This window comes from Chiloscyllium plagiosum, unplaced genomic scaffold (genome assembly GCF_037043375.1).
Source record: "Chiloscyllium plagiosum isolate Xiang-an unplaced genomic scaffold, Cpla_swu_hap1 HiC_scaffold_3, whole genome shotgun sequence".
Lineage (NCBI taxonomy): Eukaryota > Metazoa > Chordata > Chondrichthyes > Orectolobiformes > Hemiscylliidae > Chiloscyllium > Chiloscyllium plagiosum.
The window spans coordinates 159,678,988-159,690,620 of record NW_028270141.1 but is presented as its reverse complement, the minus strand read 5'-3'; the positions used below and the strand labels follow the sequence as shown (position 1 = coordinate 159,690,620).

The 11,633-nt window shown below is 55.2% G+C and overlaps 1 protein-coding gene across 1 annotated transcript in view; it reads right to left on the bottom strand.

The window, feature by feature from the left end:
- rrp36 (ribosomal RNA processing 36) overlaps nucleotides 1-11,633 on the bottom strand; it is a 33,092-nt gene that overhangs the window by 4,748 nt on the left and 16,711 nt on the right. Inside the window, exons 5-6 of the mRNA XM_087984731.1 lie at nucleotides 11,124-11,198; nucleotides 1,166-1,283 (exon numbers count right to left, since the gene is read on the bottom strand). Coding sequence (XP_087840857.1) covers nucleotides 1,166-1,283; nucleotides 11,124-11,198 — 193 coding nt within the window. The remainder of the gene's footprint in view (nucleotides 1-1,165; nucleotides 1,284-11,123; nucleotides 11,199-11,633) is intronic.

Here is an 11,633-nt window from a genome sequence, read left to right as displayed (position 1 = left end):
TGTGTGTGTGTGTGTGTGTGGGACTGTCCCCCAGTGAGAGTCAGTGTGTGTTTGTGTGTGTGTGTGTGTGTGTGTGTGGGACTGTCCCCCAGTGAGAGTCAGTGTGTGTCTGTGTGTGTGTGTGTGTGTGTGGGCCTGTCCCCCAGTGAGAGTCAGAGTGTGTGTGTGTGTGACTGTCCCTCAGAGTCAGTGTGGGTGTTTCGGGGTGGGTGTCAGGGTGTGAGGGTTTGGGGGTGTGCGTCAGGGTGACTGTCCCCCCAGTGAGAGTCGGTGGGGGCATGAGAGGGTGTGCGCGCGTGCATGAGGTGGGGGGTCGTGCGAGAGGGGGGGCGTGCGGGCGGGCGACAGAGCGGGCGGGCGACAGAGCGGGCGGGCGACAGAGCGGGCGGGCGACAGAGCGGGCGGGCGACAGAGCGGGCGGGCGACAGAGCGGGCGGGCGACAGAGTGGGTGGGCGAGAGAGTGGGCGGGTGTGAGAGTGGGTGGGTGTGAGAGTGGGTGGGTGTGAGAGTGGGTGGGTGTGAGAGTGGGCGGGTGTGAGAGTGGGCGGGTGTGAGAGTGGGCGGGTGTGAGAGTGGGCGGGTGTGAGAGTGGGCGGGTGTGAGAGTGGGCGGGTGTGAGAGTGGGCGGGTGTGAGAGTGGGCGGGTGTGAGAGTGGGCGGGTGTGAGAGTGGGCGGGTGTGAGAGTGGGCGGGTGTGAGAGTGGGCGGGTGTGAGAGTGGGTGGGTGTGAGAGTGGGCGGGTGTGAGAGTGGGCGGGTGTGAGAGTGGGTGGGTGTGAGAGTGGGTGGGTGTGAGAGTGGGCGGGTGTGAGAGTGGGCGGGTGTGAGAGTGGGCGGGTGTGAGAGTGGGTGGGTGTGAGAGTGGGCGGGTGTGAGAGTGGGCGGGTGTGAGAGTGGGCGGGTGCGAGTGTGGGCGGGTGTGAGAGTGGGTGGGTGTGAGAGTGGGCGGGTGTGAGAGTGGGCGGGTGTGAGAGTGGGTGGGCGAGAGAGTGGGTGGGTGTGAGAGTGGGTGGGTGTGAGAGTGGGTGGGTGTGAGAGTGGGTGGGTGTGAGAGTGGGCGGGTGTGAGAGTGGGCGGGTGTGAGAGTGGGTGTGTGAGTGAGAGAGTGGGTGGGTGTGAGTGTGTGAGCGAGTGTGTGAGAGGGGGTCCCGGATACTGAACTTACATTTCTTCAGGAAGTACGGTCTCTTTCCCTGCTGCACACGTTCCCTCTGTTTCTGTCGGAATTCCTGCAGCCACTCGCACTGCTTCGCTCTCTTGGTTTGAGCTTTATCCTGCTGGCTCTATCGATGGAGGGGAAGGGGATTGGTCAGTACACACTGTAGCTCAGTACACAGCTAATCCCAAACAGGCACCGAGACACACAGACGGGATATTCACCACCCCCCCTCCCGAACACACACACACACAGACACAGTCTCGTCTATATCAGCTTCATTCCTGCTCCTTCCATCAGCATCAGGCACGCAGAGCTTAACTTACAACACAGTAAACTGTCCCTCATCAAACACTCCCAGGACAGGGATAGCACTGGGTTAGATACTGAGTAAAGCTCCCTCTACACTGTCCCCCATCAAATCCTCCCCAGGACAGGGACAGCACTGGGTTAGATACAGAGTAAAGCTCCCTCTACACTGTCCCCCATCAAACCCTCCCCAGGACAGGGACAGCACGGGGTTAGATACTGAGTAAAGCTCCCTCTACACTGTCCCACATCAAACCCTCCCCAGGACAGGGACAGCACAGGGTTAGATACAGAGTAAAGCTCCCTCTACACTGTCCCCCATCAAACACCCCCCAGGACAGGGACAGCACAGGGTTAGATACAGAGTAAAGCTCCCTCTACACTGTCCCCCATCAAACCCTCCCCAGGACAGGGACAGCATGGGGTTAGATACAGAGTAAAGCTCCCTCTACACTGTCCCCCAACAAACACCCCCCAGGACAGGGACAGCACGGGGTTAGATACAGAGTAAAGCTTCCTCTACACTGTCACCCATCAAACACTCCCAGGACAGGGACAGCATGGGTTAGATACAGAGTAAAGCTCCCTCTACACTGCCCCCCATCAAATCCTCCCCTTGACAGGGACAGCACGGGGTTAGATACTGAGTAAAGCTCCCTCTACACTGTCCCCCATCAAACCCTCCCCAGGACAGGGACAGCATGGGTTAGATACAGAGTAAAGCTCCCTCTACACTGTCCCCCATCAAACCCTCCCCAGGACAGGGACAGCACGGGGTTAGATACTGAGTAAAGCTCCCTCTACACTGTCCCACATCAAACCCTCCCCAGGACAGGGACAGCACAGGGTTAGATACAGAGTAAAGCTCCCTCTACACTGTCCCCCATCAAACACCCCCCAGGACAGGGACAGCACAGGGTTAGATACAGAGTAAAGCTCCCTCTACACTGTCCCCCATCAAACCCTCCCCAGGACAGGGACAGCATGGGGTTAGATACAGAGTAAAGCTCCCTCTACACTGTCCCCCAACAAACACCCCCCAGGACAGGGACAGCACGGGGTTAGATACAGAGTAAAGCTTCCTCTACACTGTCACCCATCAAACACTCCCAGGACAGGGACAGCATGGGTTAGATACAGAGTAAAGCTCCCTCTACACTGTCCCCCATCAAACCCTCCCCAGGACAGGGACAGCATGGGTTAGATACAGAGTAAAGCTCCCTCTACACTGTCCCCCATCAAACCCTCCCCAGGACAGGGACAGCACAGGGTTAGATACAGAGTAAAGCTCCCTCTACACTGTCCCCCAACAAACACCCCCCAGGACAGGGACAGCACGGGGTTAGATACAGAGTAAAGCTCCCTCTACACTGTCACCCATCAAACACCCCCAGGACAGGGACAGCATGGGTTAGATACAGAGTAAAGCTCCCTCTACACTGTCCCCCATCAAACCCTCCCCAGGACAGGGACAGCACAGGGTTAGATACAGAGTAAAGCTCCCTCTACACTGTCCCCCAACAAACACCCCCCAGGACAGGGACAGCACGGGGTTAGATACAGAGTAAAGCTCCCTCTACACTGTCCCCCAACAAACACCCCCCAGGACAGGGACAGCACGGGGTTAGATACAGAGTAAAGCTCCCTCTACACTGTCCCCCATCAAACACCCCCAGGACAGGGACAGCATGGGTTAGATACAGAGTAAAGCTCCCTCTACACTGTCCCCCATCAAATCCTCCCCAGGACAGGGACAGCACGGGGTTAGATACGGAGTAAAGCTCCCTCTACACTGTCCCCCAACAAACACCCCCCAGGACAGGGACAGCACGGGGTTAGATACAGAGTAAAGCTTCCTCTACACTGTCACCCATCAAACACTCCCAGGACAGGGACAGCATGGGTTAGATACAGAGTAAAGCTCCCTCTACACTGCCCCCCATCAAATCCTCCCCTTGACAGGGACAGCACGGGGTTAGATACTGAGTAAAGCTCCCTCTACACTGTCCCCCATCAAACCCTCCCCAGGACAGGGACAGCATGGGTTAGATACAGAGTAAAGCTCCCTCTACACTGTCCCCCATCAAACCCTCCCCAGGACAGGGACAGCATGGTTTAGATACAGAGTAAAGCTCCCTCTACACTGTCCCCCATCAAACCCTCCCCAGGACAGGGACAGCACGGGGTTAGATACAGAGTAAAGCTGCCTCTACACTGTCCCCCATCAAACCCTCCCCAGGACAGGGACAGCACGGGGTTAGATACAGAGTAAAGCTCCCTCTACACTGTCCCCCATCAAACCCTCCCCAGGACAGGGACAGCACGGGGTTAGATACAGAGTAAAGCTCCCTCTACACTGTCCCCCATCAAACCCTCCCCAGGACAGGGACAGCACGGGGTTAGATACTGAGTAAAGCTCCCTCTACACTGTCCCCCATCAAACCCTCCCCAGGACAGGGACAGCACGGGGTTAGATACAGAGTAAAGCTCCCTCTACACTGTCCCCATCAAACACACCCACGACAAAAGAACAAAGAACAAAGAAACTTTACAACCCAGGAACAGGCCCTTCGGCCCTCCAAGCCTGAGCCGATCCAAATGTACTGTTTAAACCTGTTGGTCAATTCCTAAGCATCTGTATCCCTCTGCTCCCCACCTACTCATGCATCTATCCAGACGCATCTTAAATGAATCTACCGTGCCTGCCTCTACCAGCTCTGCTGGCAACGCGTTCCAAACGCCCACCACCTTCTGTATAAAGTACTTACCGCGTGTATCCGCCTTAAACTTTCCACCTCTCACCTTGAAAGCATGACCTCTCGTTATTGAATCCTTCACCCTGGGAAACAGCTGATCTCTATCCACCCTGCCTATACCCTTCATGATTTTGTAAACCTCAATCAGGTTCCCCCCTCAATCTCCTTTTTTCTAGTGAAAACAAACCTAACCTACTCAACCTCTCTTTATAGCTAGCACCTTCATACCAGGCAACATCCTTGTAAACCTTCCCTGCACCCTCTCCAAAGCATCCACATCCTTTTGGTAATGTGGTGCCCAGAACTGTACACAGTATTCTAAATGCGGCCGAACCAACATCTGTACTATTTTAACATGACTTGCCACTCTTATACTCAATACCCCATCCAATGAAGGCAAGCATTCTATATGCCTTCTTGACCACTCTATCCACCTGTGCAGCAACCTTCAGGGTACAATGGACCTGCACTCCAGATCTCTCTGCCCATCAACTTTTCCCAAGGCTCTTCTATTTACTGTATAATTTGTTCTAGAATTAGACTTGCCTAAATGCATCACCTCACATTTGTCTGGATTGAACTCCATCTGCCACTTTTCCGCCCAACTCTCCAGTCTATGTATATTCTCCTGTACTCTCTGACAGTCCCTTATGCTTTCTGCTACTCCACCAATCTTTGTGTCATCTGCAAACTTGCTGATCATACCAACAGTGCCCTCTTCCAGATCATTTATGTATATTACAAACAACAGTGGCCCCAATACTGACCCCGGTGGAACACCACTTTCTCCATTTCGAGAAACTCCCTTCAACTACTCATCTCTGTCTCCTGTTGCTCAACTAGTTCTTTACCCACCTAGCTAGAACACCCTGCACACCATGTGACTTCATTTTCTCCATTAGACTACAATGGGGAACCTTATCAAATGCCTTACTAGAGTCCATGTATATGACATCAACAGCCCTTCCTTCATCTAACAACTTGGTCACTTCCTCGAAGACCTCTATTAAGTTGGTAAGGCACAGTCTCCCCCACACAAAACCATGTTGCCTATCACTGATAAGCCCATTCTTTTCTAAATATAAGTAGATCCTATCCCTCAATACCTTCTCCAGCAACTTCCCCACCACCGACGTCGGGCTCACTGGTCTGTAGTTACCCGGAATATCCCTCCTACCCTTCTTGTACAGGGGGACAACATGAGCAACCTTCCAGTCCTCCGGCACCTCACCTGTGTTTAAGGATGTCACAAAGATATCTGTCTGGACCCCAGCTATTTCCTCTCTCGCCTCCGTCAGTAACCTGGGATCGATCCCATCCAGTCCTGGGGATTTGTCCACCTTAATAACCTCTAGCATACCCAACACCTCTTCCCTACTTATGTCTACGTGATCCAGACTAATCAAACTTCTATCTCTAATCTCAACATTCATCATGTTCCTCTCCTCTGATGCAAAGTAATCATTCAGAATCTCACCCATTCTCTCAGGTTCGGCACACAGCCTTCCTTCCTTATCCTTTAGTGGACCAATCCTTTCTCTAGTTACCCGCTTGCCTCTTATATAAGAATAAAAGGCTTTGGGATTCTCCTTTAGTCTGCTTGTTAAAGTTATTTCATGATCCCTTTTAGCCCGCTTGATTCCTCGTTTAAGACTTGTCCTACTCTCCCAATATTCCTCCAGGGCCTGTTCTGTTCTGAGCTGCCTGGACCTTATGTACACTTCCCTTTTCCTCTTGGCTAGTTGTACAATTTCTCCTGTCATCCACGGTTCGCAAATCTTGCCCTTCCTATCCTTTGCCTTCAATGGGACATGCCTGTCCTGCACTATCTTTAACCTATCTTTGAAAGCCTCCCACATCTCAAATATGGACTTCCCTTCAAATAGCTGTGTCCAATCCACATTTCCCAGCTCCTGCCTAGTTTTGATATAACTAGCCTTGGCCCAGTTTAGTACTCTCCCCTCAGGAGTACTCTCCCCTCGGGAGTACTCTCCCCTCGGGAGTACTCTCCCCTCGGGAGTACTCTCTTCTTTATCTACGAGTATTCTAAAACTTACAGAATTGTGGTCACTGTTCCCAAAGAAATCCCCCACCGCAACTTCTACCACCTGGCCTGGCTCGTTCCCCAGTACCAGGTCTAATCGTCGGACATTGACATACTGCTCTAGAAAACTCTCCTGGACACTTCTTACAAATTCTACCCCATCCAGACCTCTGACGCTAAGTGTATCCCAGTCAATGTTGGGAAAATGAAAATCTCCCATCACCACTACCCTATTGCCTCTACACCTTTCCATAATCTGTTTACCTGTTTGGTCATCTACCTCACCCTCACTGTTGGGAGGCCTGTAATACAGCCCCAACAATGTAACTGCACCCTTCCCATTTCTCAGCTCCACCCATAATGCCTCACTGCCCAAGATCTCCATAGTGTCCTCCTTTAGCACAGCGTGCTATCGTCCCTGACCAGCAATGCAACTCCTCCCCCCCTTTTACTTCCCTCCCTGTCCTGCCTGAAACATCTATATCCTGGAACATTTAGTTGCCAATCATGCCCTTCCTTCAGCTAAGTCTCTGTGATTGCAATAACCTCATACTCCCAGGCACCAATCCAAGCCCTAAGTCCATCTGCCTTACCCACTATACTCCTTGCATTAAAGTAGATGCATTCCAGGCCACCAGTTCTTTTGCGCTCACCTGCTCTCGGCCTACTCTTCCCTTTATTAATGCTAACTTCATATTTCTTACAGTCTCCAGTCTCCACCTCGCTGCCTACTTGTTTTCCCATCTGGTTCCCAGCCCCTGCCACATTAGTTTAAAACCTCCCCAACAGCAGGAGCAAAAACTCCCCCAAGGACATTGGTTCTGGTCTGGTTCAGATGAAGACCGTCCATTTTGTAATAGTCCCAGCTGCCCCACACCTACCATTCTCTGCAGTAAGGCCCTCAGCTCCCCAACACCTACCATCCTCTGCAGTAAGGCCCTCAGCTCCCCCACACCTACCATCCTCTGCAGTAAGGCCCTCAGCTCCCCCACACCTACCATCCTCTGCAGTAAGGCCCTCAGCTGCCCCACACCTACCATCCTCTGCAGTTAGGCCCTCAGCTGCCCCACACCTACCATCCTCTGCAGTAAGGCCCTCAGCTCCCCCACACCTACCATCCTCTGCAGTAAGGCCCTCAGCTCCCCCACACCTACCATTCTCTGCAGTAAGGCCCTCAGCTCCTCCACACCTACCATCCTCTGCAGTAAGGCCCTCAGCTCCCCCACACCTACCATCCTCTGCAGTAAGGCCCTCAGCTCCTCCACACCTACCATTCTCTGCAGTAAGGCCCTCAGCTGCCCCACACCTACCATTCTCTGCAGTAAGGCCCTCAGCTCCTCCACACCTACCATTCTCTGCAGTAAGGCCCTCAGCTGCCCCAACACCTACCATCCTCTGCAGTAAGGCCGTCAGCTCCTCCACACCTACCATCCTCTGCAGTAAGGCCCTCAGCTCCCCCACACCTACCATCCTCTGCAGTAAGGCCCTCAGCTCCCCCACACCTACCATTCTCTGCAGTAAGGCCCTCAGCTCCCCCACACCTACCATCCTCTGCAGTAAGGCCCTCAGCTCCCCCACACCTACCATCCTCTGCAGTAAGGCCCTCAGCTGCCCCACACCTACCATCCTCTGCAGGAAGGCCCTCAGCTCCCCCACACCTACCATCCTCTGCAGGAAGGCCCTCAGCTCCCCCACACCTACCATCCTCTGCAGTAAGGCCCTCAGCTGCCCCACACCTACCATCCTCTGCAGTAAGGCCCTCAGCTGCCCCACACCTACCATCCTCTGCAGTAAGGCCCTCAGCTGTCCCACACCTACCATTCTCTGCAGTAAGGCCCTCGGCTCCCCCACACCTACCATCCTCTGCAGTAAGGCCCTCAGCTGCCCCACACCTACCATCCTCTGCAGTAAGGCCCTCAGCTCCCCCACACCTACCATTCTCTGCAGTAAGGCCCTCAGCTGCCCCACACCTACCATCCTCTGCAGTAAGGCCCTCAGCTCCCCCACACATACCATCCTCTGCAGTAAGGCCCTCAGCTGCCCCACACCTACCATTCTCTGCAGTAAGGCCCTCAGCTGCCCCACACCTACCATCCTCTGCAGTAAGGCCCTCAGCTGCCCCACACCTACCATCCTCTGCAGTAAGGCCCTCAGCTGCCCCACACATACCATCCTCTGCAGTAAGGCCCTCAGCTGCCCCACACCTACCATCCTCTGCAATAAGGCCCTCAGCTCCCCCATACCTACCATTCTCTGCAGTTAGGCCCTCAGCTGCCCCACACCTACCATTCTCTGCAGTAAGGCCCTCAGCTCCCCCACACCTACCATCCTCTGCAGTAAGGCCCTCAGCTGCCCCACACCTACCATTCTCTGCAGTAAGGCCCTCAGCTGCCCCACACATACCATCCTCTGAAGTAAGGCCCTCAGCTGCCCCACACCTACCATTCTCTGCAGTAAGGCCTTCAGCTGCCCCACACCTACCATCCTCTGCAGTAAGGCCCTCAGCTGCCCCACACATACCATCCTCTGAAGTAAGGCCCTCAGCTGCCCCACACCTACCATTCTCTGCAGTAAGGCCTTCAGCTGCCCCACACCTACCATTCTCTGCAGTAAGGCCTTCAGCTCCCCCACACCTACCATCCTCTGCAGTAAGGCCCTCAGCTGTCCCACACCTACCATTGTCTGCAGTAAGGCCCTCAGCTGCCCCACACCTACCATCCTCTGCAGTAAGGCCCTCAGCTGCCCCACACATACCATCCTCTGCAGTAAGGCCCTCAGCTGCCCCACACCTACCATCCTCTGCAGTTAGGCCCTCAGCTGCCCCACACCTACCATTCTCTGCAGTAAGGCCCTCAGCTGCCCCACACCTACCATCCTCTGCAGTAAGGCCCTCAGCTCCCTCACACCTACCATTCTCTGCAGTAAGGCCCTCAGCTCCCCCACACCTACCATCCTCTGCAGTAAGGCCCTCAGCTGCCCCACACCTACCATCCTCTGCAGTAAGGCCCTCAGCTCCCCCACACCTACCATTCTCTGCAGTAAGGCCCTCAGCTGCCCCACACCTACCATCCTCTGCAGTAAGGCCCTCAGCTCCTCCACACCTACCATTCTCTGCAGTAAGGCCCTCAGCTGCCCCACACCTACCATCCTCTGCAGTAAGGCCCTCAGCTGCCCCACACCTACCATCCTCTGCAGTAAGGCCCTCAGCTCCCTCACACCTACCATTCTCTGCAGTAAGGCCCTCAGCTCCCCCACACCTACCATCCTCTGCAGTAAGGCCCTCAGCTGCCCCACACCTACCATCCTCTGCAGTAAGGCCCTCAGCTCCCCCACACCTACCATTCTCTGCAGTAAGGCCCTCAGCTGCCACACCTACCATCCTCTGCAGTAAGGCCCTCAGCTCCTCCACACCTACCATTCTCTGCAGTAAGGCCCTCAGCTCCCCCACACCTACCATCCTCTGCAGTAAGGCCCTCAGCTCCCCCACACCTACCATCGTCTGCAGTAAGGCCCTCAGCTCCCCCACACCTACCATTCTCTGCAGTAAGGCCCTCAGCTGCCCCACACCTACCATCCTCTGCAGTAAGGCCCTCAGCTCCCTCACACCTACCATTCTCTGCAGGAAGGCCCTCAGCTGCCCCACACCTACCATCCTCTGCAGTAAGGCCCTCAGCTCCTCCACACCTACCATCCTCTGCAGTAAGGCCCTCAGCTGCCCCACACCTACCATCCTCTGCAGTAAGGCCCTCAGCTCCCCCACACCTACCATTCTCTGCAGTAAGGCCCTCAGCTGCCCCACACCTACCATCCTCTGCAGTAAGGCCCTCAGCTCCCCCACACCTACCATCCTCTGCAGTAAGGCCCTCAGCTGCCCAACACCTACCATCCTCTGCAGTAAGGCCCTCAGCTGCCCCACACCTACCATCCTCTGCAGTAAGGCCCTCAGCTGCCCCACACCTACCATCCTCTGCAGTAAGGCCCTCAGCTCCCCCACACCTACCATCCTCTGAAATAAGGCCCTCAGCTGCCCCACACCTACCATCCTCTGCAGTAAGGCCCTCAGCTGCCCCACACCTACCATTCTCTGCAGTAAGGCCCTCAGCTCCCCCACACCTACCATCCTCTGCAGTCAGGCCCGCAGCTCCCCAACACCTACCATCCTCTGCAGTAAGGCCCTCAGCTGCCCCACACCTACCATTCTCTGCAGTAAGGCCCTCAGCTCCCCCACACCTACCATCCTCTGCAGTCAGGCCCGCAGCTCCCCAACACCTACCATCCTCTGCAGTAAGGCCCTCAGCTCCCCCACACCTACCATTCTCTGCAGTTAGGCCCTCAGCTGCCCCACACCTACCATCCTCTGCAGTAAGGTCCTCAGCTGCCCCACACCTACCATTCTCTGCAGTAAGGCCCTCAGCTCCCCCACACCTACCATTCTCTGCAGTAAGGCCCTCAGCTCCCCCACACCTACCATTCTCTGCAGTAAGGCCCTCAGCTCCTCCACACCTACCATTCTCTGCAGTAAGGCCCTCAGCTCCCCCACACCTACCATTCTCTGCAGTAAGGCCCTCAGCTCCCCCACACCTACCATTCTCTGCAGTAAGGCCCTCAGCTCCCCCACACCTACCATCCTCTGCAGTAAGGCCCTCAGCTGCCCCACACCTACCATTCTCTGCAGTAAGGCCCTCAGCTCCCCCACACCTACCATCCTCTGCAGTAAGGCCCTCAGCTCCCCCACACCTACCATTCTCTGCAGTAAGGCCCTCAGCTCCCTCACACCTACCATCCTCTGCAGTAAGGCCCTCAGCTCCCCCACACTTACCATCCTCTGCAGTAAGGCCCTCAGCTCCCCCACACCTACCATCCTCTGCAGTAAGGCCGTCAGCTCCTCCTGCTGCTTGGGGTCCTTCACCTTTTTCAGTTTCTTCCTGATAACCTGCAGGGCAGAGACAGAAACCATGGGCTTTACACCAGTCCCCAGCTCCTGGTTATACCAGTCAGTGTACACACGCGGAGTGTATACCCATCCCCAGCTCCAGTTATACCAGTCAGTGTACACACACGGGGTGTATACCCATCCCCCAGCTCCTGGTTATACCAGTCAGTGTACACACACGGGGTGTATACCCATCCCCCAGCTCCTGGTTATACCAGTCAGTGTGCACACACGGGGTGTATACCCATCCCCAGCTCCTGGTTATACCAGTCAGTGTACACACGCGGGGTGTATACCCATCCCCAGCTCCTGGTTATACCAGTTAGTGTACACACACGGAGTGTATACCCATCCCCCAGCTCCTGGTTATACCAGTCAGTGTACACACACGGAGTGTATGCCCATCCCCCAGCTCCTGTTTATACCAGTCAGTGT